Here is a 27,245-nt window from a genome sequence, read left to right on the forward strand (position 1 = left end):
GAAGCAACCGTGCAACTCTTCCAATGGGTGAATCACGACCCTGTTAGGGTTTACTCAGAAGCAAGCCCCATTGCCAGCAACCGAACTTACTCCCAGGTAAAGGATCACGCTTTAGTTCTTCGCATGAAAATCAGTGAGGTTTAACAGCGCTTAACAGGGTTACCTACACTGCTTCCCCAAAACTAGGTCTTAGGTTTAATGCTAATAATCGAGCCAAGCGGCCCAGGCCAGCCTAGATGTGTGGGGGCAGGGGGGGGGGGGCTCTGTTAGCACATGCCCACAGAGAGGGCTCTGAGTGCCACCTGTGGCACCCGTGCCATGGGTTCGCCACCACTATACTAGAGCGAGGGAAAAGAAGCCTGATCCAAACAGTGGAGTCTCTGTGACCTTCTTGGGGAAGTTTTAGTAAGGAGAGATATTTATTTATTTATGCTATTTGTAGTCCACCTTTCATGTTAAGACTTGGGAAGGATAAAGGAATCAGGAAAGTTTTGTTGAGTTCTGTCATTTTCACGATTCTCTGTTGTGATGCTGTAGCAGGGGCAAGGAGTTATGAGATGCTGAAGTGTGTGCAGTTCCATCTGTTACTTTAAAAATATTCCTGCTTTTCTACCCAAAAGGGCACCAAGTAGGTTACAACAAAATTCATGCCTCGTTTCTGAGGTTGGCTGCTGTCAACATGCAGAGGATACACAATTTATGTATGTTCTGCTCCAAACATCCTGGTGATGCAGCAGAGGCCTGAAATTGCTGCCTGACTGTTGTAGTTAGATAGCTAAGAGCTAATACATTCAGACTTACTCCTGGAAAAACTGAAGGAATGATGAGTTGGGAAGGCAGCGGTCATGAAGGGCCTTCTGGTCCCCACTTTTAATGGGTCAGCTGACGCCCGCCAGCTCAGTTAAGAGCTACGAGGTTATACCAGCCTCAGCACTATTGCTAGAGAAGCAAGTTAATACGGTGGCAAAAATGGCTTTCTTCCAACTCAGCCTAGCCTGGAAAACGGCTCCTGACAGCTGATCTGGCCAGTTGGACCCAGGCCATGGTGGGATTGAGACTAGACTACTGCAACACACTGGACATTGGTCTCCCCTCAAAACTGATTTGGTTGGTGCAGAATTCAGCAGCTCATCAATTACTGATGCATTCCTATTACTTCTATTTTGCACTCACTCTTCTACAGTTCCTGGGTTCAGTTTAAGGCAGCGGCTATGAGCCCTTCTGTGAGAGTGTCCCTCCTGCTGTGCTCCACCACCACAGCTTAGCTCATCTGAGCAGGGCCTTCTGTAGGTGCCAACCTGTAAATGGGCAAAATCAACAACTGCTCACACCCACATTTTCTCTGTGGGCCCCCTTGCACAGATTATTGGGGATCGTGGACTTTACTTCTCTGTGTCAACATCTTGTGAAAAAAACTGTGGTCGGCTTTTCCCCTTGATCTTGGAGGCGGGCCGGGAGACAGAGATGTGGGAAACCTCTGCCTTGTTTTCCTTTTTGGTTTGGGCTCAGCAATGCTTTCTCACCTTCTAGCTGAGTATCACCTGTCTTGTCTAAGGTGCAACATTGAAGAACTCGCTTTGCCATTGCTAGTTGCTTCACCGTGCTGGGATTCCAAGGGAGGGGGTTGGGAGGGAAGAATTATTAACCCAGAATTGCTGTACTGACATCAGCTCCGGCAAAGAATTGTTAGTGGCTGTATGTTGCGGTCCTGTTCAGTGAACCAGTTTCTGCACCCTGCGGTCTGGTTACTGCAGGGAGATCGACAGGACCTGACACTGTACAGTTTGCTATAAGCTGGATCCTACTGTATGATTCTGCATCATTTAATGAGTCATGTTAACATTTATGCTGTGCTTCTGTTCTGCTTGGTTCTACAATTCGTATTCCATTGTTTATTGAATGTCCCATCCCGTTGATTTCATTGACTGCCAGTGAGAAAGGCAGACGATAAATCATGTAAATCAGTAAATAAACTTGGAAAAATACAGTTTAAATAAAACAAAATAAACAGGACGAGATCTAATGTACAAATCATCTAAGGCCACAGAGTTGGACTCTCTGGCCACATGGGGTGGTGTTATCTGGAGACAGGAAGAGCATACAAGAGCTCAGCTGGCAGAAAGGTCTCTAGAGCCTCTGACCAGGGCCTAACTTTATACCTCAAGTCAATTCTTAGTTTCATCACATCTGTGTTGAGTGTCCTGTAGACGTGTCCATCCTGCAGTGGCTTCTCCCTCTGCGGTACTGAAGGCAAGCACAATTCATCCTCTTAGCCCTGGTGAATGTAGGAAGCTAACTGAGGGATCTGGCAGAGGAGAATCCAGCCTGCAGGAGCTCCCTGGGGATTGCAGTGTAGGAGCTTTCTCCCTTTAGAGGACTGGGTGTGCAGAAGCCGCCCTCCTGTGGCAAGGACACCCCTTGTCCACGGGGTCAGAAATGCCAGCCACCTGCAAAAGGCTGCCTGGATTGCGGGTGCTGGGAACCGAGCTGTCTTCCCCCTGTGCTGTGCAGGCCCGCCAAGCGGCGCCGTGTGTGCTGTTCTTCGATGAGCTGGACTCCATCGCCAAGGCCCGTGGTGGGAACATCGGAGACGGGGGCGGAGCTGCTGACAGAGTCATCAACCAGATCCTGACAGAGATGGACGGCATGTCGACCAAGAAGAACGTCTTCATCATCGGTGCCACCAACCGGCCAGACATCATTGACCCGGCTATCCTGCGCCCGGGACGCCTCGACCAGCTCATCTACATCCCTCTGCCGGACGAGAAGTCCCGTGTGGCCATCCTCAAGGCCAACCTGCGGAAATCGCCTGTGGCCAAGGCAAGTTTGCACTGGCACGGATGTGGGCGTTATTTCTGGGGGAAGGAGAGGAGGAGTTTGGGTTTAGACCCCACCTTTCTCACCTGTAAGGAGACTCAAGGGGGCTTACAAACTTCCCTTCCTTTCCCCACAACAGACAGCCTGTCAGGTGGGTGGGGCTGAGAGAGTTCAGAGAGAACTGTGACTGGCCCAAGGTCACCCAGCAGGAATGTAGGAGTGGGGGAAACAAACCCACTTCACCAGATGAGACTCTGCCGCTCATGTGGAGGAGTGGGGAAGCAAACCCAGTTCTCCAGATTAGAGTCGACCTGCACTTAGCCACTCAACCACATGGCTGTGTAGAAGAAAGCTGGCTCCAATTCAGCAGGACCAGCCAGGGAACTTCACTGGACCCCAGGAGCCCCTGTTGGAGTTTAAGACGTGATTAAAAGAAAATGTGGGCGTTGTGGGTTGCCCTGGTTGTATGGCCGTGTTCTTCCAAGATGCCAGCCACAGACGCAGGTGAAATGTCAGGAGAAAATGCTACTGGAACATGGCCACTCAACCCGGACAACCCACAACACTCTAGCGATTCCGGCCATGAAAGCCTTCGACAATACATTGAACATCTCTATGGGGAGAAACTGTTCAAAGAAAATTGCCTGGTTTGGAAGGCCGTGCTTCTTGGCACTGTCATGGGAGAGCCCAAGTGTGCTTGTTCTGCTGGCTGAGAGCGGACGTGTGACGTGGAGCGTCCCTTGTTCACTCAGGATGTGGATTTGGAATTCCTGGCTAAAATGACCAATGGCTTCTCGGGAGCTGATCTCACAGAGATTTGCCAGCGGGCCTGCAAGTTGGCCATCCGGGAGGCTATTGAGAGCGAGATCAAGCGGGAACGAGAGAGGCAGACCAACCCTTCGGCCATGGTGAGTGTTTGTGCGGAACAAGTTGACTGGACTAGCAGGGGTGTGGCTGTGTGGCTTGTGGGCTGCGGTGTGGCCCGGTGGTGAGAGCTGTCACCTTGTCCATCTAGGAAGTAGAGGAGGATGACCCCGTACCTGAGATCCGGCGAGATCACTTTGAGGAGGCCATGCGCTTCGCCCGACGCTCAGTCAGCGACAACGATATTCGCAAATACGAGATGTTTGCACAGACCCTGCAGCAGAGCCGGGGCTTCGGCAGCTTCAGGTGAGCAGGCGGGCCCTCCAGGCCGCTCTGACCGCCCCTTCCTGAGAGGCTGCCTCTGTCTCACCAAAGGAAAAGGCAAAATGGTCACTTCACTCGCCATCTGCTGGACCGCTTTGGTCTTAGAATGCTGTGCTCGGGTCCTTGGGCCTGCCTGACGGAACTGGGTAGGCACTGGGACCCAAGTGGAGCGTTCTGAAAGAATAAATGGCCCAGCATGTGCCCAGTGGAGTTACAAGGTTGGTTTTTTTCTTTTGGTGAGACAGAGTGTATTCTTGCTTCCATGGTGCGTTTGTGCATTGTCAAAAACATAATAATAATAATAATAATAATAATAATAATAATAATAATAATAATAATAATAATATACTGCCCTCCCCCTGAGGGCTCAGGGCAGTTCACAACAGGTTAAAACAAACATTAAAACATAATTTAAATATCAATTCTATAAAAACTACTCCCCTCCCCCCCTCGTGCCCACGGGAGGCCAGATGACATGGTAGATGTTGTTTTTTTTTTAAACCAGGCTGGCCAAACGCCTGGCGGAACAGGTCTGTCTTGCAGGCCCTGCGGAAACTCTGTAAGTCCCTCAGGGCCCTGATCTCCCTAGGGAGCCTGTTCCACCAGGTAGGGGCCAGGGCTGAAAAGGCCCTGCCCCTCGTCGAGGCCAGCCTGATCATTTTTGGGCCAGGGATCCATGATGGGGTCCTCCTCTGAGAATGAAGGGGCCTACGAGGGCAATATGGGGAGACTTGACTTGCCTTATTGTGACCCGTGATTTCGTCCTGGGCAGCAACAGCAACCTGTCAGGTGGTGGGCATGTTATACCCCAAAAATGGGGGTGGGGTGGGGGGTGGGGCGGCTGTGCAACAAAAGTCAGAGCACTTTGCACAAATAATGGCTAGCAGTCAGTAGACTGAATATTTTAACACTTTATTGAATCAACCATGCAAACAGAATCTACACCAGACCTATGAAGCACATCTTGCCCATAAACCTTATATGTGGACTCACGGTTCAACATTTATGTCCTCTACACCAGCTTCCCTAAACTAACCTGAAAACCCCCAGACACGTGGCCAGAATCTGGTATGAATCTGCCTTTGATGTCTTCAAAGGCTTGTGCCAGCACACGAGACTTTGAAGGTATCAAAGGCAGATTAATACCAGATTCTGGCCACGTGTCTGAGGGTTTTCAGGTTAGTTTAGGGAAGCTGGTGTAGAGGACATAAATGTTGAACCTCACAGAGCAGGGAGGTTTGGCTGGAGTTTGGAAGTGAGCACCAGGGGCAAACTGTGGTGCCCTGCCTTTTCTGTGCCACATTTGGTGGTCATCCTCTGGCTATCTCTTTGTTCTTTTTGTCCTGTGCGGAGCACTGCTGGCGTGTGCTCTCCCCACCGGGGCCTCCTTCAGGCTACCCATCTTGAGATATCTGCTCTCTCTTTTATGGCTCCTTGTCCTCATGAGAGGGTAGGACGCTTGTATGAAGGTGAGAAGGGGCACGTTGACCCTCCCAAGGTTTTCCTTCCCCCCTCCCCCCGGTCCCTTCAGTGAGTGATGGCTGTGGCGGGGTGAGAAGTGGGGGGGGGGGGGAGGTGGTCTTGGAGGCAGTTCTTTGGTTGGGCACCTCTCCTGCTGCCTTCTTCATCCCACACTCCTGACAGTGGAGTTGTTGTTGTTGTTGTTATTTATTTATTTAATTTAGTATACCGCCCCATCCCCGAAGGGCTCTGGGTGGTGTACAACATAAAATCATATATAAAATCATCAAAATACAACTTCTATAAATAGGATAAAAGCAGCAGTTATTTCCCAAGATCGGCATCTCACTTAAACTCAGTCCTGAAAGGAAGGGGGTCTAGGTGATATTAAAGACCCATGGATCCCAAGGATAAACCCAAGGCTGGTCTCTCCCAAGGCCCGGTGGAACAACTCAGTCTTACAGGCCCTGTGGAAATCGCCAAGGTCCCTCAGGGCCCGGACAGCTGGAGGGAGAGTGTTCCACCAGGCAGGGGCCAGAGCCGTAAAGGCCCTGGCCCGAGTGGAGGCCAGCCGCGTCATTGAGGGGCCAGGGATCTCCAGTAAGTTGGTCTCTGACGAACACAGAGTTCGAGCCGGGTCATATGGGGTAATGCGGTCCTGAAGGTATGAGGGTCCCAGGCCGCGTAAGGCCTTAAAGGTTGTGCTGATGATCTCTGTTTGCCTCTGTTCTCCCGGCTGCTCCTTGCAGATTCCCATCAGGTAACCAAGGGGGTGCTGGACCCAGCCAAGGCACGGGAGGCAGCAGCGGTGGGACCGTTTACAGTGAAGACAACGACGACGATCTGTATGGTTAAAGTGCAGCCTCGGCGGACCAAACGGCAGGACGGGCCACGTTGTACAGGGCAATTCCAGTGGTCGGTGGCTTCTTCATTCCTTGGTCAGACCCATGTAGCTGCGTGTCAGGCTCTGTCTGCTGCAAATACAAGGCGGTTGGTTGGTTGGTTGGTTGGTTGGTTGGTTTGGAAGGCAGAGAGCCAGTTAACGAGCAGGGGAACTGACTTGATTTCTGGGAAATTTTTGTTCTAGTTTATGGCAGAATTTAGCAACAGGTACAACAGTCGCCTGTAAAAAATAATTTAAAAACCCATAAAAATAAAAAAAATTCCATAACTTCAAGATGGTCTCACTTTCCTTCCTTAGAGTGCTTTTCTCGCAGATGCCGTCGTTCCCCCTGGCCCTTGGCAAGCAACCCCGTGCTCCAAACCCTGTGCGGGTCATATGGAGCCTCCAAACCCTGCGGGCCCTATGGAGACTTCAAAGAGCCCCTCAGCCCCTCGCCTGTGCAGAAGGCCCCATTACTGGGGGCGGAAACCAGGTCTCTCTCTTGGTGGTCAGGAAATGCAGTCCCCTGTCTGGCGAGAGAAAGAGAAGGCAGGTCAGCTCCACGCTTCCCTGGGAATCGTGTGGTGGCTCTGCCCTCCAGCACTCCCAGAGAGTCGACAGACGCTTCCAGTATGGTGCGCTCCTTTCCTAAAAGAGCGGCCTGGGGCTCCATTCCCGTCTGTGCTGCACGATTTCTCCTTGACAGTCCGGGTCAATATATTTTTGCCACTTGTGCTCTGTGAGGCATTCCAAGCAATTCTGCCTCCACCAGCAGTCATCTCAGCCACCCTGGATCAATAAATTGGGCATCTCTTGCTGGAGACTGCGGGGAGAGGCTGAAAAAAAAAGCTTGCCAGAGGATGTCCAGCGACCTGCCAATAGAGGGGCGGTGGCTCAGAGGGAGATCATCTGCCTGGTGTCCAGGAAGTCCCCGGTTCAGGCTCCAGCTCCAAGGGACCGGCTGTCAGTGATGTGCAGGAGCTGCTGCCAATCTGAACAGAGGGGATAGTGACCTTGGTGGGCCGAGCTCCGGGGGTGGCGTGTTTGTGTGAGCCGAGGTGGCTGTGACTTCTGTGCCGGTTCTCACGTTACTAGGGAGGGTGAGGTTTGGCTTCTGAGTTGCTTGGAATATCTGGGGCTGCTGAACAGCGCAGAATTCAGTTGGGTTGAGAACCTCTGGCCCGCACAGCTGTCCAAATACACTGACAGTGAGTGGACAGAAGTCACTCACATGTCACAAGGGGACGGCTCACTAAGAAGATGTGACCCATTTCTTAACAGTAAGTACTATTTGCTAAATCGGAAAGAGAAAATGCTGAATTGTATACATCACTGGTGGCCTCTTGCCTGGGGCCAGTTCCACCCCGTCGCCAGAGGTGGGGTGTTCTCAGGGATTGATTCTAGTTTGTAAAAGAAGGGGGGGGGGCATCATGACCCCACTCTTCAGCTTCTGCAGGAAGAATGGACCAACTGTAGCTCTTGCAGAATGATCGGCAAACTGAAGCCAGGCACCAGCTGGAGCTACTGACATTCATTAGCGGAATGATTCACCAGGAACATTCGTATAGAATTCACATGTATTCTAGGAGAGCTTGAATAGGAGAAGTTCCCAGTAGAGTGTGAAGCTCATAAAGGATAAACTGCAGAGCTCAGAACTGCACAACAAATGAGCAGCAGAGGAATCAATGAGTCCTCACCATCTGTACACAAAACCCTATTTTAAAGGTTGCTGGAATACTATGGGAAGGCGCTAATTTTTGCAGAGTGCAATTTGGGAGGAGGAGCTACTTGCAATTAATAAGCCGTATTTTGCACCCTCATTATCTCCCAGCACAGGCTCCCCTTTCTGTGTTCCCCGTTTTTTGTCACTCCTTGGCTGAATTCCGCCTCCAGACCAATTACAATTTCACAGGCTCCGCTGTAATCATCTAGGAACAGGGTTTGGGGTTTGTGTTTTTGTTTGTGTCTTAACAATAGTTCTTTCCCCGAAGAACTCCCAAGAATTGAACAGCTGCCACCGCCACCTCCTTGCTAGTTGTGCTCTGGAGGCCACGCTGCAGTTCTGGCAGAGATGCCTCACAACAAGTGGGCCTTTGCATGACATCCGGGTCAACAGAAAGCTACCAAAAGGTCAGCAGGGGGGAAGTAAGGCCGGAGACCGGAGCCCTTGCGAGCACGGACTTCACTGCCCTGCCCTGGTGACTGGCCCTAGACTTGGAGCTGAAACACCGTGAAACGTTGGGGTTTGGTTTCAGTGCACTAGAGCATCAGGTTCTTTACCTGACAGTGCACCCATTTCACAGGTGTTCATGCACAACTCCTATAGCACACTCTCTCACACATGCAGTGTCACTCATATGAAAGATTCAGTACTGAATTTCACGTGCTTTGTGTGCATGAACATTTTTGCCGAAGGGCTGGGGCGCTGGGGCGGCCGCTCCCCCAGCTGTGGTTGGGCTGCTTCCAGCCACCGTCCCAGGGCGGGTTCGCCTTCTCCCACCATGAAACATGGCCGTGTGGTTGCTAAGGGGAGCAGCAGGAGTCGCACTGTTTTATAACCCCACAAGCCACAGCTGGGGCTGAGGAAAGTCATGGGGTGGGGGGGAGATCCTCAGAAAAGCAGACGGAGACTGCGTGCGGGGTCTCTGTGGGCCGCCAGCCTTCCCTTTTCTCACTGAGCATCCTACACAGCTGCAACGGAAAGCACCGTGTAAGTTGAGGGTGGTACCTATCTGCCCTGTTCCTCCTCTGGGGTGTAGCCATGTTTGCAATATTGCATCCATCTCAGCCTGGTCCTGTTAAGCCCCTCAAGTTCACGTCCTCACCTTTTCCCTTCAAAAGGAAGACAATAAGGCCGTAGTTTTATCTGGGTTCAGGCCAGCTAGTTCAGCATTCCCTTTCAAACAGCCAGCCAGCCAGCCAGTTGCCCAGGGCGGCCAACAGGGCAGAGACTGGGGCTTCCCCTGATGTTGCCTCCCAGCACGGGGCGTCAGAGGTTTCACAGCCTCGCTGCCATTGACAGACCTCTGACCCCCATCAATCTGAATGACCACTTGTGGGTTGGGCCACGGCTACGTCCGCCGGCAGCGAATCCCACCCTTTAAATACTCTTGGAGTAAAGATAAATAAATAAAAGCTTCCTTTTGCTGAACAAGATAAGACAGGAAAAAAATAACAGTGTAAAACAAACCCACAATTACTGTGGAAATGAATGCGAAACCCATCAGCTTTGATTAATCAAATCGTAGCTGAGGTAAGTCTTAAATCAGGTTTCAATTTTTGTCTCATTGCTTTTGGGGATTGTCAGCCCCTCCCACCCCCCCCACCCCCCGGCCAGATTTTCCAAGAATCCAACCCATTCCTGAGACTTCCAGCCAGAAAACTCTGATTTCTTGTCAGAAGAGCACTTATTTATAGAAAACGACCCGTCTTATCTTTCCCTAAGTTTGGCCTCTCACAACCTTTTTCTAGGTTTCTGAGCTTCAACTAAAGAGATAAAGAGATCATCAGCATAAATGCAAATAGTCAGTCAGGTTTGTATGAGATGCATCTGGTGCAGCAAGATAAGGTCAACCACAACTCTTAAAAACCCATTAATCCAGCATTTCCTTGGAAGTCTGCAGACCCCTGAGCTAGCTGTTCCAACCAGAGTAGCGCAGTGCAAAGTTAGACTCTTCGTGTGTTCTGCCATTTTGAACGGTTGGGTGTCACCTGCAAAATTCTCTCCCTCATAGTCTACCCCCCCCCCCGCCGCCCCCAGCTCTGGGCCACTTACACATGGACTGAGTAGGGCAGTGGTGGCGAACCTTTGGCACTCCAGATGTTATGGACTACAATTCCCATCAGTCCATGCCAGCATGGCCAATTGGTGAACACTACAGCAGTTCTTGGCACTAGATGTTATGGATCATACTTATCAAGCCCCTGCCAGCATGGCCACCACATGCTGGTAGGGGCTGATAAAGGAATGTGATCCAACTAGTATTCTCCCTATGAACATCTGGAGTGCCAAAGGTTTGCCACCATGGGAGTAGGGTCAGTAGAGACCCCTAGAATACCACTGTTCACCATATGAGAGGCAGACTCTAATCCGGAGAACAGGGTTTGATTCCCCTCTCCTCCACATGAGCGGCAGACTCTTATCTGGTGAGCTGGGATTGCTCCACACAAAGCCTCGCCGAGGAAGAAACAGAGTCAAGAGTAAAAATACCACAATCTTTAATGGAGATGAAGAGGAGCAGCATTCACTGGGGCAATTCTTGCTGCCGCAATTCTTTTCCCTCCACCATAGTTGTGCAGGAAAGGGGGGTTGTTGTGTGCGAAGCTGTGTGCGGTGCCCACGTGGGGCTGTGGGAGCGTCCCCTTCTCTTCCTTCAGGGAGGCATTTCCTAGTCAAGCAGCTCTTTGAGTAACTGCAGGACCAACTTCCCCTGCCAGTTCACCTCCGTGTTGGCTTGCTGGTGCGTGAGGGTGCGTGCGCAGCCGTCCTTGTGAATTCAACCTGAGTCTTGTGCATGGATCCAGTGCGCTGGGCGGAGTGTGCAGCCTCAGTCCAAAGTGCAGACACCCAGCAGTTCCAGGGACCTGCTTGCAGCAGCCAGACAGGTCAGAAATCCCCAACGGAGAGGCTGGTCAGAGATGCCGGGCTAGAGCCAGTACTGCTTGCTGCAGGCGCACGGCAGGTGGCGCTGGAGCTGCCTGCTCTGCTTGTAGCTGGGGTCGTAGTAGTCCCACTCAAAGCGCCCCGACTGCTGGGGATGCGGCGGGGGGGCGGGGGGGCTCTCTTCACTGTCAGAGGACAGGATCCGCAGGGAGATGCCTGCAAGACACCAGCAACAGGCAAGGAGAGGAGGAGCCAGCTGCCCACCTCCCACCCCCGTAACTCAGACCGGAGGAGACCATCATCCCAAAGGGGAGGCAAATGATCCCCCTGAAGCCTTCCCCCAAGCAAGTCAGTGTATCCTAGACAGCCCCTGGCTCATGGGGGCCCTAAAGTCGGGGTTCTGGCATGAGCGTGGAAGAGACTCCACAGTCTCCCTGGGGAAACCCCTTCTCCTGAGGGCTCCGTCCGGCCTGTTGGTCTCCTGCCTCCCTTCTAGGACCCCTCCTCACATCCCTCTCCAATTCTTTGAAATATGGCACCCAGAGATGCCCCCCCCCCCACCTCTGCTGCTGCTCACTCACCAGCACTGGCCCCGAAGTCCGAGTCCAAGCCAGGCCCCTGCGAGGCCGTGAAGTTGGCTGAGCTGAGCAGGCTCCGCTTCTGGCCCCCACGCCGGACGCTGCTGCCACACTCGAAAGGCGCTGGGTGCGAGCAAGGGGAGAACGCGGGCCTGCGGCTCGGAAGCTGCCTCTGCGCCCCAGAGTGCTGCCAGCACAACGCGCCCTCCGGGCTGCCCTGCAAAGCAAGGGAGCCGTTGCATGCTCAGGCTACTCGTCTGGAACTCAGACACAAGCCCCGGAGGGATCTGGTCAGCACACAGACTCATTTAATTTGAGAAAGGCAGCCAGCAGAGCCCAGAGGCAGCCAAAGGAAGACTGCTCTGACTGATGCTCCGGGGGGGGGGGGGTGCCCCCCCTCTGCCTCATTCTTCACCTGGGGTTTTTGCCACACTCCAGTTTCTTCTAAGATGGCAAACACAATCTCAGGGAAGCTCTCCTTTTGTAGAGAGGGGCTACTGGTCCTGCAAGAAATGGCCAGTCAGGAGTCTGCTGCTCCAGTTCCCAGTAGTAGCTGGCTGGAGCTCTGGGCTTCTCCCTGGATCACAGGATCCTACAGTTGGAAGGGCCCACAAAGGCCACCCAGTCCAACCCCCTGCCATGCAGGAACCCACAATCAAAGCACCCCAGACAGATGGCCATCCAGCATCTGTTTGAAAACCTCCCAAGAACCCCCACCACACTTAGAGGGAGTGAACTCCACTGTTGAACAGCCCTGACAGTCAGGAAGTTCTTCCTGATGTTCAGGTGGAATCTCTTTTCCTTCACCTTGAACCCAGGACTCCTGGGCCTAGTCTCTGGAGCAGCAGAAAACAAGCTTGCTCCCCCACCAACATGACATCCCTTCAGATATCGAAATATGGCTATCATGTCACCTCTAAACCTTCTGTTCACCAAACACACGCAACTCCCTAAGTCTCTCCTCATAGTAGGGAATGGGCTCCAGACTTTTTACCATTTCGGTCACCCTCCTCTGGACCTGTTCCAGCTTATCAATTGTGGTGCCCAGAATTGGGCACAATATTCCAGGTGAGGTCTGACCAATGCAGAATAGAGAGGCACTGTTACGTCCCTCAGGCCTCTTCCGCACATGAAGAATAATACATTTTCAATCCACTTTCAATGCATTTTGCAGTTGTGTGGAATAGCAAAATCCACTTGCAAACAATTGTGAAAGTGGATTGAAAGGGCATGATTCTGCCTGTGTGGAAGGGGTCTCAATCGGCAACCTTCACCACCCAAAGAGCCATCTGGACCTGTTTTCCACAGCTCTGAAGGTCTACTGAGCCGAAGAAGCGGCTCCGCATGGAGCCACCTCCGTTTCGGGCCCTCGTTGCTCAGCGAGCCCTCGTTGCTCAGCGTTGCTCAGGAGGGGTGGAGGGACACGCCACACTACCCTCTGACCTCCAGGCCATGTGGAGCCGCAGTATAAGACTGAAAGAGCTGCAGGTTGCAGACCTCTGATCTAGGCACTATACTCCTATTGATGCAGCCCAGAATTGCATTGGCTTTCTTGGCTGCTGCATCACACTGCTGACTCAAGATCAGTTTGTGGTCTACTAAGACTCCCAGATCCTTGTATTGTTGAAGGCTTTCACGGCCGGAATCACTGGGGTGCTGTGTGGTTTCCGGGCTGTATGGCCGTGTTCTAGCAGCATTCTCTCCTAACGTTTCGCCCGTATCTGTGGCTGGCATCTTCAGAGGATCAGAGAATGCTGCAAGAACACGGCCATACAGCTCGGAAACCACACAGCACTCATAGATCCCTTTCGCATGTAGTGTTGTCAAGTCAGGTGGCACCCGTCCTATATCTGTGCATTCCATTCTTTCTGCCTCAATGTAGCATCTTACATTTATCTCTGTTGAAATTCATGTTGTGTGTTTTGGCCTGGCTCTCTAGTCCGTCCAGGTCTTCTGGAATTCTGACCCTGTCCTCTGGGGCATTTTGAACTGACTCCGTCCGCTGGAGTCACGCCTTTGACCAAGGATCTTCCTTATGGTGGTGGTTAACCCACAAGAGAGATCGGAAGTCTTGCCTCCAGTCTGCCTTTAGTGAAATAATTCTTGAGCATGTTACGACAACCTTAAGGAAGGAGCTTCTGGCCAGAGGACCTAAGAATTCTGCAAGCACCATTCCCGTTGGGGTCCCAGATCAAGCCAAAGGCCCAGAAGCCACTGCAGGACACTCCCAAATAACGTCCCTGAGTGGGGGTGGGGGGACCACTGAAGAAGTCCAGAGGCAGCCAAACTGCCCCAGAACATCTCTTGCCTTGACAATTCTACAGTTTGTCATAAGCCAAGGGCAACTTGATGGCAAAGGAGTGTGTGCGTGCGTATGTGTGTGTGTGTGAGAGAGTGAGTGTGTGTGAGAAGGAGAGAGAGTGGGAGTGTGTGAGAGTGTGTGTCAAGAAATAGGGTGTCAAGAAATAGCCCAGTCCGGGGTTCTGGAGTTTGTGAGCCCCTGTGGAGTTCTGATATTTGGAGGCGGGCCCAGAATGGCAGGCCCATCCCCACCCCCCAGGGGGGAGTCCACGGCTGACCCCCCCCCCCCCGTAACTTCGCAGCCTGCGCTTGGGAACGGCGCCCCCGGCTGCCAAAGGGGCGCGGTCAGGGGCGGGCGCCACTTGGCGGCGGGGGGGGGGGGAGGGAGGCTTGGCCTGGGCAAGGCCGGTTCGGGGGAGGGGGCGTCAGCGAAGGCACCGTGGCTTCCCCACCGGTCCCCCTGGATTTGCCAGCCCCTGCAGGGAGGGGAAGCCCCGTCGACCGGCCACTGTCCGTAGAACCTTGCAAGGTAGGCCGGGAGGAGCCTTGCCCGGCCAGGCCCCCCCCCCCTACTCACCGCACTCGCCCAGGAGCCGGCGGGCGAGTTGGGCGGCGCCCGCGGGGGCCGCTCTTCCCAGGGGCAGGTGGAGGAGGCGGCGGCGGCGGAGGGAGGGTCGGGAGCCGCGCAGGGCCGCCGCAGGGCGGGGGGGCCCCAGGCGGGCACGGTGCTGGGGGGCCTGGGGGGCGGGCGCAGCAAGAGCAGGCCGGCGAGGAGGCCGAGCAGCGCCACGCACGGCACCAGCAGCCCGGCCAGCAGCCGCAGCGTGGCCTCGAGTTCCGCCGGCTCCATCCCGCTCCTCCTGTCCGGGGCGGCGGCGGGCGGGGCTCAGCTGGATGTGACGAGCGGGGGCGGGGCGCGGACTGGGCCGGGGGGGGGGGGTTGCTGGGCAGAGGCCGGCCGGGAGACCTCACGCTCCCCCTCCCGGCCGGCCGGCCTCTGACCTGGGCAGACCCCCGGGGGCCGGAGGGCAGAGGCTGCAGGGGCTCGTCGACGTTGCCGCTTCTCCCCTCTCGCCCAACCGGACCCGGGGGGGGGGGTCCAGGACAGCCCCCCCCCGCCGAAAAGGCAGGCGGTGTTGCGAAGGCCGAGGAGCGGGCAGGAGGGCATCGACACCAGCCTGCCCGTCCCCGGATTCCCAGAGGGTGGGAGGGGCGCTGCTGCCAGCCAGGCAGGGGTGCTTTTCTTTCTGCCCTCCCCCCCCCCGCGCCTCCACACCACAGAAGAGAAGACCTCTGCGCATGCATAGAGTGTTTTCCCATCCCTGCCTTTCCACTTTGTCTCTTGATCATGACTTTTCTCCAGGGAGCTCGGGTGGGTGCCGGTGGGCCTCCCCTGCCCATTATATCCTCCTTGCAGCCCTGCAAAGTAGGCGAGGGCAAGAGGTGGGTTCTTGGTGGCTGGGTGGATATTTGCAAGCCCCCCATCCTTCTTGGTGGGGGCTTCTTGGCGATTGAGCAGGGCCCCTCCTCCACGCTCTCTCCAGAGGCCTGCAGGGAGCTTTTTGGGAGGAGGGGTGTCCTGGCAACCAAACAGGCCAAGCTTGTTCTGGGGGGTGGGGGTGATGGACTCAACGCCATGTTTGAGGGGAGTGCTTGGAGTGGGGGAGGGGGGCCGGCTGGGGGCTGCACCCCCCCCTTCCGCTCACCCTTAAAAGAGAGGTAGTTCTTTGGAAGGTCTGACCGGGCTTACAGGCACCTGGGAGGCCATTTGCCCTCCGGACAGCATTACCTCCCCAGGGGGGTGCAGATGGACCCCGGCCCGGCCTAGAGCTGCTCAGTTTGAGGGGGACGGGGCTAGGGAGGGAGGGAGGGAGGGAGGGAGGGAGGGGGCCTCTAGGCTTCCCAGGGCCTCCCCGGCAGTGCCTGGGGCACAAGCCCTTACACCGTTCGTTCGTGGCTAGCCCTATAGGGCAGAGCGCCACGTGGCTCCAGGATCCTGCGACACCCTCTCGCTCTTCCCCCTCCCCCACAGCACGAAGGCCTGACCACGGCTATGCGTTGCTCAGGAGTAAGGTAGCATAAAGCTTTCTGCCCCAGGTAGGCGCAGCAGGTGTACACCTGGCCTACGGAATGGTGGGTAACAGGAGATGCCAGAGGGGGGCTCTGGGCTCTTTGTTGTGGAAGAGAGCAGGCGTATGGCACGGGGCGACCCCCCCTTGCGCCTGCCTCCAGCCAGACCCCTGCAGCCAGCTCCACAGAGGGCAGCCCCGGCCACGCCTGAGGGTTTCCTGAGGCCTCCAGAGGTGGCCGTGTTTGCCTGCAACAGAGCAGCCGGGTTCGTGTCCAGTAGCAGCACCTGATGAAGGGAGATTTGACTCTGGAAAGCGGTTCCCCCCAATATCTTGTGGGTCTTTCAGGTACTCCTGGACTGGGCTTTTGTTCTCAGCATAAAGGCACCCGATCCGCCCTGAGCAATGGTTCTTGTGGAAGCCACCTTTGATAGCTTGCAGGTGCCCGTGGATTGGTGCAGGGGTGTGTGTGGGTGGGTGGGATGGGGGAATAGCCTCCTAACTTGGCAAATGGCTGCCACCCTCTGAGGCCACTGGTGGGCAGGAGCCGCCAATCCAAGGGGCCGCTCAGGTGTGGCCGTGCAGGTGGTCCCTTCAGCTCAGACCTGGGCTCCGGCAGTTGACAGAGGGGCTGTGGTCATTGCTGCTACAGCCCAGGGCTGGCCTTGGCAACCCCTGCCACCGTACTGGCACCCCAGGGCCCAGAGGAGCAGCAGTGGCGTAGGAGGTTAAGAGCTCGTGTATCTAATCTGGAGGGACCGGGTTTGATTCCCCGCTCTGCTGCCTGAGCTGTGGAGGCTTATCTGGGGAATTCAGATTAGCCTGTGCACTCCCACGCACGCCAGCTGGGTGACCTTGGGCTAGTCACAGCTTCTCGGAGCTCTCTCAGCCCCACCTACCTCACAGGGTGTTTGTTGTGAGGGGGGAAGGGCAAGGAGATTGCAAGCCCCTTTGAGTCTCCTGCAGGAGAGAAAGGGGGGATATAAATCCAAACTCTTCCTTCTTGGCTCAGCTTGCTCCAGTGGGCTTTTAAGGTGCCAGTCATCTCCTGGCATGAGTTCCAAACTAGCAACATGGGTACCAGCCTACCAGTAGTACCTGTTTTCCAGAGGCAGCGACTCATTCCCCTCTGGGGGTGGGGAGAGCCCCTGGCGCAGGGGGGCTTCCAGGATGGTCTTCCAAGCCAAGCCTCGGACCCTTTGCGGGCATCAACTTTCTCCTGGCGTCTCCCTTTGTGCTGAGCATGCATTGAGGAGGGGGGTGGCTGGCAGCCAGGCCTGAAGGTGTCTTGGGGCTTGACTGGCCTCCAGTCTTCCTTCTGTGGAGTGGGGGGCATTCGGCTCAGAGGGCGTCTTCCAGTGGGGTTGGGGCAGCCCACCCTGCGTGTATTTATGGGAGAAGAGAGCGGGGGAGGGGAGGACGCGCGTGCCTGCTGAGACGAGCTGGCTGGAGTTCAGCTATAACAGGCAGGCAGGCAGGCGTGGGATTCGCTCACGGTGGCAAGTGAGGTGACGTGGAACGAAGGAAGAGGACTTGTGGCGTTGCGGCGCATCCTACTCAACAGGCATTCTCTGCGCAGGTGGGATCGCCCCCGCACAGCCAAGAGCGGAAGCCTGCCTGGCAGAGAGAGATGACGTCTTCTTCCCCGGGCGGAAGAGAGGGGGAGACTTTTCTCCTGCCACCGGTGGGAGAGGCTTCCTGGGCCTGCCCAAGACTGCTGCTTGCAGGATTGCAGAGGGGGTGCCCGTCTGTGCAGGGGCACGTTCAGCGGATCCCCCCGGAGCCTCAGCCAGAAGTGTGCAACTCCCCTTTGCTTCCTGGGTGCTGCGGCAGGAATGTGGATGGCCGCTGCCAGGCGAAGTCTGGGCCTGACACCCCCCTGCCCCGCCAGCCTTGTCCTTGGGGTGTTTTGGCACCGGACTCCTCTTGGGCGCTTTGGTGGTTGAGTTAGTTGCTGTGGGTTTGTCAAAGGACACACTGGAGGGAGCCAGAGTCTTTGCTAAGCGGGTGCCGGGGGTCTCTCGTGGCGGTGGGCCCCCCGACAGGCCTCTTCAGCTGTGTGAGCGTCAGGGAGGGTATCCCGGAGTAGACCCCCCCCCCCCCGAAAGGCAGATGGAAAGAGCTGTGGCCTGGCTGAAGGCGAGACCCCTGAGCCCACCCGGAGAGGCTGGGAGGAGACCAGCCTCCTGCAGCCGCCTGGGTGGGTCAGACGGCCTCTTGGTTGCTTTGGCTTAGACCAGCGGTGGCGAACCTATGGCACAGGTGCCAGAGGTGGCACCCAGAGCCCTCTCTGTGGGCTCGTGCACAGAGTTTGTCATGTGGGCTCCCCCCCCCCCCCACACACACACATATCTAGGCTGGCCTGGGCCGCTGGACTTGATGTGAGTGCATCCCAGCGAGCAAGGAGGACTCGGCTGGCGGGCCTGGTGCCTGTGCTCCAGGTGACTGCTGCCCGGGGGGGGGGTGGGGGGGGGTGGGCAGAGATACTAGAGAGGCGCAGAGCAGCGCATGTGGGACTTGCTGGAGGCTACAGCAGGCTGGCCCCTGCTCGAGGGAGTTCTTCAGGTTAAATTGCTGCGTTGGCACTTTGCGATAAATAAGTGAGTTTTGGGTTGCAGTTTGGGCACGCCATCTCAAAACGGTTCGCCACCACTGACTTAGACCCTCTCAGGAACAATTGCAGTGTGCACGGGGGGTGGGGGGTGGGGGGGAGGTTTTATGCAGATGGATGTCCAGAGCAGAGTGTGTGTAGCCCCTCCCTCCCCACATACAACTCCCAGACCCTCGGCATGCCTCCTGAAAAGAAGGGGGGTGAGCAAGGCCCCTCCTCCTCCCAAGCTACTCTGCCCCCCCCCCCATTGTCAGGAAAGGGTGTGGCTCAGAGGCAGAGCACTTCGTGGTCCTGCAGAAGCCAACCCCACCCCCGCCCCACCTGCTTCTGTACCCCCCCATCCCTCATTCAAAGGAACAGTGAGCGAGTGATATGGAAAACCCCAGTCAGAGGAGAGCCAGCCGGGGGGAACCAAGAGCAGCAGACTCTAATCTGGAGAACGGCGTTTGCTTCCCTGCTCCTCCGCATGAAGCCTCCTTACAGGAGAGGAGGGTGGGGTATAAAGCCACACTGCTCCTCTTCTGCTATCTGGGACTGACTCAGGAGGAGCCATGGAGGGACTACAGGTGACCAAATGCTGCCTTGTCTACTGAGCCCAGCCTCTGGAATGCTCCCCCCCCCCCCCAATTCCCACGCAAACCTGAACTCTGCAAACTACTGCAAGGACAGCAAACCTCGGCTGGTCAGGGACGTGTGAAAAGAGTGACTCACATTAGTGTGGAGTGATTCAGCCTGGGAGAAGGGCAGGCGGTCGTGTGCAGCAGAGCTGTTGACTTGGAGGGAAGAGGCGTGTGGTGGGGGCAGAGAGCGAGCCGAGCGAAGGGCTCTTCGGGCCTCCCCTTTCCCCCTTGGGCTCATGGGAAAAGGCTGCGAGGGGCCCTGCTTGCCACACACACACCCCAAAGCTCCCTCAGACCCCCAAAGAGATCTTCGGCGATTCTCCGAGAGTCAGGAGTTTGTGAATGACACAGTTGGCATGTGCGCAACCTATCAGAGACAGGGCCGTTGCTGTGGATACTCCGTGCTTGACTACCAACATGCTTGGCAACTAAGGACAGGAAGCCTCTTGATGTGTGTGTGGGGGGGGGGGGAGGCTGCCCCCCATCCAAACCAGAGGAGTATCCTTATGGACAGAACCAGCTGGGACCTCCCAGAACCCCGGTTTCCAGCCCTGCCCGCTCTCGGGGAAGCGTTTGTGGGCATCGGAAGTGTGTGACGCTCCCACCAGACAACGCAGCCCGCAGCGCGTGGGGGCGAGAGACCCTGAAAGTGAATCCCATGACGTGGCACGCGGCTCCTCCCCACCTTAATGGAGCAATTACTGCCGGGCTGCAGGCCCTACGCACAGATGCGGCTTTCACTCCTCCCTATCACGGGCGCTATTCTTCACCCACTCCACCCGCCGGAGCTGGTGCTTAGAGTGAACAGCCTCATTCATTCGGTCTCTCTGGATACCCCTCAGACGTCAGTGCTCCACGCAGGCACGGCGTGTGCCAAGAGACCGTGGGCTGGCAAGGGGATTCCTGGTCCTGAGCTTCAGGGCTGCCCGGAAGCACGAACCAACCCCCTGCCCACCCCTCCGCCCCACTCCACAGACTGACCAGGCACTGCAGCGGGTGGCGTATCCATGAAAAGGAGCAGCAGTGGTGTAGGAGGTTAAGAGCTCGTGTATCTAATCTGGAGGAACCGGGTTTGATTCCCAGCTCTGCCGCCTGAGCTGTGGAGGCTTATCTGGGGGATTCAGATTAGCCTGTGCACTCCCGCACACGCCAGCTGGGTGACCTTGGGCTAGTCACAGCTTCTGGGAGCTCTCTCAGCCCCACCCACCTCACAGGGTGTTTGTTGTGAGGGGGGAGGGGCAAGGAGATTGTCAGCCCCTTTGAGTCTCCTGCAGGAGAGAAAGGGGGGATATAAATCCAAAACTCTTCTTCTTCTTCTTCTCTTGTGTTGAAAGGATGTCTTTGGCAATGACATGAAAGTGGCACCCACAGACATGCCCTCCGGCAATGGCATGGAAATGGCACCCTCTAGCCCACGATGCCCAGTAAGCCCGCCTTCTGTTGGGTCTGCTCCCCCCGCCCCTCCCTCTGAGGTCTTCCTCCCCCCACCCTAGGGCTTGGGCTGCAGGCTGACTTCTCCAGTCCGTAGGGCACCAAGCACTTGTTGGCTGCCCCGGACTCTGTGCTGCCCGTCCCGTTGGGGAAGCTTCTTCTAGCCGAGGGAAGAGCTGCCTGTGGCGCTGCAAAAAGACTGGCGAGGAGCCGTGGCTCGCCTGCCCCCCGCCCCCCCGCCCCGCAGAAGGTCCCAGGCTCTTCATGAAAAGGGCCAGGTGCTTAAGACCTTGGAGAGCCGCTCTCAGTCAGAGCACACCAGACTGACCTTGGTAGATGGAGGAGCGGATACAGAACACGGCGCCTTCTCCATGTGTTCACGTGCTCCGAGCCGTGCCCCTGGCTGACAGCTGGGCTCTTCTGGGGCTGTGGGGGCTCAGAGGAGACCTGCGGACCAGCCCAGTGGCAGCACCAGGACCCGGCCCAGCTCGGCACAGGGAGCGTGGCCCTCGGCTTGCTGCGCTGCTCCCTGCCGCTCCCAGATTTGTCTTGTGTTGGGAGTGGGTGGAAAATTGGCAGAGGTGAGGAAGGGCTGCGGTTGGACCTGCCAAGTTGCCTCGGGAGGCCTAACCCCCCCCCCACCCCTGCCTCCAACATTGCTCAGGGTTTAAAGTTGGGCTGCCTATGAGCCCTGAGGGCTAGGGTCTGCAACCTGTGGCCATGCCGGCAGGGGCTGATGGGAATTGTAGTCCATGAGCATCTGGAGAGCCACAGGTTGCAGACCCCGGCAGGGGTGTAAATGCAAAAATACATAAATAAATGAGCAGCAGCAGCCTGGGGAAGTGGGAGGGGAGACCCATGGAAGAAATGTAGGGAAGGACTCCGCAGGAAGGAGAGACATCTTGCTGCGGGAGCAAGAAGGAAAAGGCCAGGCCGGGAGGCTGGAACTCTGCGCAGCATCAGAGGAATAAGATCGGACAAAAGTCCTGCCCATTCATGTATCCTCAGTGAATCAGATTATAGAGTTGCTGCGTCTCCCAGACGGAGGCACCGGCATACTAAGGACTCCCGACTTCCTCAGAAGCTGAAGACTCAACAGAGAAATGAAAGTGTGTGAAACAGACTTTAGTTTTAATGGTGTGGAAACTAGTGCATTCCGTGCTGTAATTTTGTGCAGCTTGTAATGCTCCGTGGCCACAGTCAGAGAGGATCCAAAGATAAGTGGCAGGTGGAATTGCTCTGTCAGGAGGCGCTGAAATGGTGCCAGTCAAGCGCCACTGGGAAGCTGAGGGATCGTGCCCTAAGGGCTTAACCACAGCCTCTCCTGGCCCTTTGCCACGGGTGGATTGGCCCTTGGGCTTCCTGGCAGAGTCTCTGGTGGGCTGTTGGTGCCCTGGGGTGGGTGGGGTGGGGGCTGCTGAGCAGAGTCCCAGCTGAGCAGGCTGCACGGCTGATGTTGCTTGGCAGCCTGGCTGTCGTCTAGCGCAGGGGCATGCGGGTTTCCTACATTCCACGGCTGGTTAGGGGCATACTTTAGTTAGGTCTTGGCACTGGGGAGGCATGTTCAAATTCCCCTTAGGCATGGAGTTCAGTGGTGGCCTTTAGCCTGGCCTACCTTGCAGGGTGGTTGGGAAGATAAAGTGAAAAATTTTTTTAAAGAACTTTGCATGCTAAAAAAGGCCAAGCCAAGATCTCCATCTGGAATCTCTGCACCTTTCTGTCTGTCTGCCTTCTTCTGAACATCTTAGCAGGCCCGGCCAATCACATCTCTGCCTGCACTCAAGTGAGTGGGACCCCCTGAACACAAAGGCTGCAGAGGGGCTCATTCACTTGGTGGGGACGTGTGATTTCCTGTGTGACAGCCTGGCCTGGATATGTTAATAGTGCGTATTTTCTACCCCTACGTTGTTAAGAATTTGGGGGCTGGGGAGCATCAATACCATCATCTGTGCCTGTTTTTGTATTCTGTGTGTCCAGCGCATTTCCAAGCCTGTTCCATGCGACTGCACCGCTGCCGCTGCAGGCATTTGCCTCCTGTGTCTCGCATCCCAAAGTTGTTCTTGCAGCACAAAATGCCGGGAGCTGGGCCCTGCACCTCCTTCATGCCTCCACCCCGTCTTCCCAGGGAGGACCCAGAGGGGCTCACAGCGTTGTCTCCATTTGAACACTCACCAAGGCTTGGGGAAGCCGCAGATGTTGATTCCCAGCTCCCACTCCCAGCTCCACTCTTTGCACTACTGCCTCTCTGGACCTGGCCAGCATGGATGGCCGGGGATTTCAGTCCGGCGCGAGCCCCCACGGGAACTTCAGCCTTGCCTATAGCTAAGAGAGTCTGTCCTTGCTCCGAGTCTGGCAAGGTGGCTTTTCCAGGCCGGAGGACTGGGGCAGGTGGGGGGCTGGTAGGTGAAAAACTCCCCCTGCCCCAGGGCCCTGCCCCGCCCTGCAATTGGCCTGTCTCTTCTCCAGGCCCGTGGAACAGCCAGCCAGTTCTCGTTTCTGAAAATGTGCTGCTGAGCCCCCAACAGCACTGAGCCCCCCTCCCTCGGGTGCCTGCACTGATGAGTGGGTTGATAGCTGCACTCAGGGGAGGGGTCCTTTGGGGTCAGCTGCCTCGGTTCCCAGGTGCGTTTCTGCTTCTTCTGAGAAGAGCTTCCTCTGCCTGCCTCTGAGCCTGCCCACTCACCAGATCTCCAGCTTGGAGGCAGAACAGGCAGAGGACCCGCCCAAGCCAGAGGCAGGAAATCCCTTCCCCGGCCTGGCAGGAGCTGGGCCTCCATTCTCCTGGGGATGTGCTGCGAAAAGGGCACCCATGTCCTGTGGGGGCCCAGCTGGCCCCGTGGCACAGGAGGCGAGGGGCGTCCCCTGCACTTCCACTCAGGGGTCGGGGGGGGGGGGGGGCTGCAACAGGGTTTGGCTCAGTCCTGAGAGTTGCCAACTCTGGGTTGGAAAATCCCCAGAGATGATGGGGGTGGATTCCGAGGAAGGAAGGCCGGGGGCCGGGAGGGGCCCCTGCAGGGCCAAAATGGCAGGCAGCCCAGCTCCCAAGCCAGCCGGTGTGTCCTGCAGGGAAACTGCTTTTTGTCATCAAGAGATCAGCTGCAATTCGAGGAGATTTCCAGACCCCACCTGGAGGATGGCAAGCCCAGCTCCTGACCCGAGTGAGCCCCTGGAAGGGATGGGTGTGGCTTGCTTGGGGTGACAACATACCTTGGATTGGCCCTGATGAAGAAGCCATCAGCAAGGAGAAGCTGGGGCGCGGGAGGGGGGACTCCGGTGGGCCCTCCTGCCAGCACAGGGAGGGAGGGGAGCTGCTTGGGCAGAGGAGCCCCCTCCATCTCTGTGCCCCCCCCCCCCCCGCTTGCTCCTGCAGTCTGATGTGCAAATAGAACCACTAAGGCAGTGTTACCTGTTGAAGTGGGAGGCATGGCAGACGGATGACCAGAGAGGGGTTACCTGGCTGTGCGTTCTAATTTGCGGCATTATTTTGTTGAGGGAAGCGAGACACCTGGAGCCCCAGGAAAGGTGGGATAGAAATGCTGAAAATAACCAACCCAAACTCTGCCAGCCCCGTAATTGCATGTTTATTTATTTTACAATAGGTACAAGAGACCGTGGGCACACAGCCCAGAAAACCCACAACAGCCAGTAGTATCCTTGGTTGGACATCAGCTTATGTAAGGAGGGGTTTTCTGGAATGATCCAAATGGCTTCCGAACGCAGGCCCTGCTGGGGCTAACTTTTAGGAGCCATTGTAGATAGACAGAAAGATGGAGGGAGGGAGGGAGCAGAAGGGCATCCTTGTGAAAGACTGTCTCTTTACGCACACTCTGGTTCATGATACGCAAGAACGGAAGCAGCCGTGCGCCTTTGCTAAAGGCTTCCAAGACTCACACGCTCAGCTGCTCCCGGGCCTGCACCACCAGGCTGTCCTTGAAGGTGGCCCTCGCTGGCACGGCAGGTCTGTTCCCCCCAAGACGTCCCACCTTTACGCCTGGCTGGCTGGCGAGCCCCGTGTGTGGAAGGTGGCCTCCGGAGGGAAGCTGCTCGCACCACCAGGCCTTCTAGGGAGAAAACGGCACTTGCTCGGGCATTACTCATCGCACAGCCAGCTGGCCACGTCAGGGCACATGATGCCTCTTGCAGCAGCGTCCTCTTCTTTGCCACACACACAAAAGAAACCAGAGTCCCAGAAGCTGCCCAAGGAGAGGAAGCTGGGCTCTTTCCAAGAAAGCCTGTGAACAATGTCGAGCCCCGAACGGTGTGGGAGGGGGGCCTGTTCTGGAAGCCGCTCTGAGCCCTCTTTGTGAGGGTCGAGAGATGTGGCCGGGGTAGCCCCACAGCAAGAGAGGGGGGACCATCGGGAGGCAGCCTGCCAGTCCCCCCCCCCCCCCGGCCGGGATCTTGCCTGGCTGCCAGGTCTGTGAGCAGCAGCAGCAGCAGCTTTTGAAGAAGGGCACACAGGCAGGAAGGGGGGGCCGGCAGCCCAGCTGGCAGCCGGAGGGATGCAGGGTAAGATGAGGATAAGGCTCATTAATGCCGCCTCCGCTTGGCAGGAGTGGAAGCTGCCTGGAAACACACGGGTGGCACCTGCCCTTTGTCCATGGCAACCCTCCGCTGCCTCGGGAGGCGGGAGCCTCTCTGCCCCGTGCCCAAGACCAGGGCAGGCCACGGAGCTGGAAGAGCTGGCCTCAGATTCCACCCCTTCTCCATCTGGGGCAGGTTAGGACCCTTCATCACCCCCAATCCATTCTTGTTGAAATGAGTCTCCCAGGATCAGTGGTGCACCGAGGCTCATGGTGGCGAACCTTTGGCACTCCAGATGTTATGGCCAATTGGCCATGCTGGCAGGGGCTGATGGGAATTGTAGTCCATAACATCTGGAGTGCCAAAGGTTCGCCACCACTGAACTGGAGCCCTGTTTATGGGCTTCGTGGGAGGGAGAGGGGCAGTGGCATCAGCTCAGGCAGAACTGTGAATGTTGGGGGGGGGGGGTGGCTTTCAAGTCCTGTTCTGTGCATAACTGAGATGAGCAGCAACCAGACATGGCTTTTTCAGTGATGGCGCCTCACCCATGTAGTGCCCTTCCCCTTGAGGCTCACCTGGTGCCTTCCTTACCACCCTTTAGGTACCAGGTGTAAACATTTCTCTTCCCCAGGCGGATCTGGGGAAAATGTAGCCTGGTGCAAAATCTGAGTTTTCCCCCCCCCCCCCCCCCCCGGTATGGGCAACTGCCCTCCCCCACCATGAAGAGTTTGAAGAGTTTGGATTTATATCCCCCCCCTTTCTCTCCTGTAAGGAGACTCAAAGGGGCTGACAATCTCCTTGCCCTTCCCCCCTCACAACAAACACCCTGTGAGGTGGGTGGTGCTGAGAGAGCTCCGAGAAGCTGTGACTAGCCCAAGGTCACCCAGCTGGCGTGTGTGGGAGTGTACAGGCTAGTCTGAATCCCCCAGATAAGCCTCCACAGCTCAGGCGGCAGAGCGGGGAATCAAACCCGGTTCCTCCAGATTAGATACACGAGCTCTTAACCTCCTACGCCACTGCTGCTCCAAACAACAAAGTCTGTCTTCTGTGTGTGGGGGGGGGTTTGATTTTCCACCCCCCATGTGACTAAATGGCCACAGCTGGGGGACATTTGACCCCATATGTCCAGCTGTGCGGTACGCCCCTGGATTGAAGGCAGTTTTGCCTTGGGCTGTGCCTCCTGTGGTGGGCATTTTGTGGCTGCCCCCACCCGGCCGTGCCAGAATGCCAAAGGCGCCCACATGCTCAGAAAGGTCGGGGGCTCTTGGTCTGGCTGGTGAAGGGACCCCCTGCCCGGCTGCCTGATGGCTGCTGATATCCCTGCCTCCCGCTTGTCTGTCTGACTCTTTCTAGAGCTCTTTCCTTCTCTTCGCCAGCACTGCTTCCGGCAGCAGAGTCCCTGGAGTTAGGCCGTTGGGTGTTAGGCTTGGTGAGTCTTGGCCTTGGCTGTCAACCCCCCTGGGGGGCCACAGATCGGGTCAATGTTCTTCCCAAAGTCATCCTGGCTCCTCCCCGGGAGACGCCAAAGCTGCCATTCTTGGGCTGATCCCACAGAATGAGAGAGAAACGGGATGATGTCAGCGTTGATTGTTCCAAAATAGGTTTTCAGACGACGCAAGTAGATTCCTTGACAAATCTTGCAGTGCCAAGTGTGATCTTGAGAGATTTTCCCTGGTTGCATTCATAACTTGGGAAGCATCTGGGGCGTGTGGCAGGAGCTGGTGATGGCCACTAACCTGGATAGCTTTAAAAGGGGCTTGGACAGATTTATGGAGGAGAAGTCGATTTATGGCTCCCAATCTTGATCCTCCTTGATCTGAGATTGCAAAGGCCTTAGCAGACCAGGTGCTCGGGAGCAGCAGCAGCAGCAGCAGAAGGCCCTTGCTTTCACCTCCTGCCTGTGAGCTCCCAAAGGCACCTGGTGGGCCACTGCGAGTAGCAGAGAGCTGGACTAGATGGACTCTGGTCTGATCCAACTGGCTTGTTCTTATGTTCTTATGAGCTGGTCGGATCGTGCTTCACGGTGGCTTCCTTGGGAAAGGAAGGGCTTCCAGAGACAAGGTCACCAGGGAGCTCCGAACATTTTTGTTTCAGGCCTTCCATGTTTCTATTTGCTTGCTCCCAATCATGCCAGCACAGACCTGGTGAGCTCGTGATGA

At 56.3% G+C, this 27,245-nt stretch overlaps 2 protein-coding genes across 2 annotated transcripts in view; one reads left to right on the forward strand and one right to left on the reverse strand.

Moving 5' to 3' along the window:
- Nucleotides 1-6,643, forward strand: part of LOC125436419 (valosin containing protein) — a 28,937-nt gene extending 22,294 nt beyond the window's left edge. The window contains exons 14-17 of the mRNA XM_048503391.1: nt 2,512-2,820; nt 3,570-3,725; nt 3,833-3,987; nt 6,216-6,643. Of these exons, the coding sequence (XP_048359348.1) occupies nt 2,512-2,820; nt 3,570-3,725; nt 3,833-3,987; nt 6,216-6,321 (726 nt within the window). The 3' untranslated portion in view covers nt 6,322-6,643. The remainder of the gene's footprint in view (nt 1-2,511; nt 2,821-3,569; nt 3,726-3,832; nt 3,988-6,215) is intronic.
- Nucleotides 6,644-10,550: 3,907 nt separating this feature from the next.
- On the reverse strand, nt 10,551-14,686 carry LOC125436890 (protein huluwa-like). The gene is made up of 3 exons (XM_048504247.1): nt 14,409-14,686; nt 11,534-11,747; nt 10,551-11,168 (listed from the first exon to the last, which is right to left on the reverse strand). Exons 1-3 carry the CDS (start codon nt 14,679-14,681, stop codon nt 10,996-10,998), a joined length of 660 nt encoding a protein of 219 aa, XP_048360204.1. The 5' UTR covers nt 14,682-14,686; the 3' UTR covers nt 10,551-10,995.
- Between the last annotated feature and the right edge of the window lie 12,559 nt (nt 14,687-27,245).

The sequence above is a fragment of the Sphaerodactylus townsendi genome, linkage group LG07 (genome assembly GCF_021028975.2).
Source record: "Sphaerodactylus townsendi isolate TG3544 linkage group LG07, MPM_Stown_v2.3, whole genome shotgun sequence".
NCBI lineage: Eukaryota > Metazoa > Chordata > Lepidosauria > Squamata > Sphaerodactylidae > Sphaerodactylus > Sphaerodactylus townsendi.

What these genes read in the sequence shown, in the direction of transcription:
- LOC125436890 (XM_048504247.1), bottom strand. Translation starts at nt 14,681, where the DNA reads ATGGAGCCGGCGGAACTCGAGGCCACGCTGCGGCTGCTGGCCGGGCTG. An exon ending in CCGGCTCCTGGGCGAGTGCG is followed by an intron (nt 11,748 to 14,408) that starts GTGAGTAGGGGG and finishes CTTGCTTTGCAG; the next exon opens with GGCAGCCCGGAGGGCGCGTT. An exon ending in GGACTTCGGGGCCAGTGCTG is followed by an intron (nt 11,169 to 11,533) that starts GTGAGTGAGCAG and finishes GGTGTCTTGCAG; the next exon opens with GCATCTCCCTGCGGATCCTG.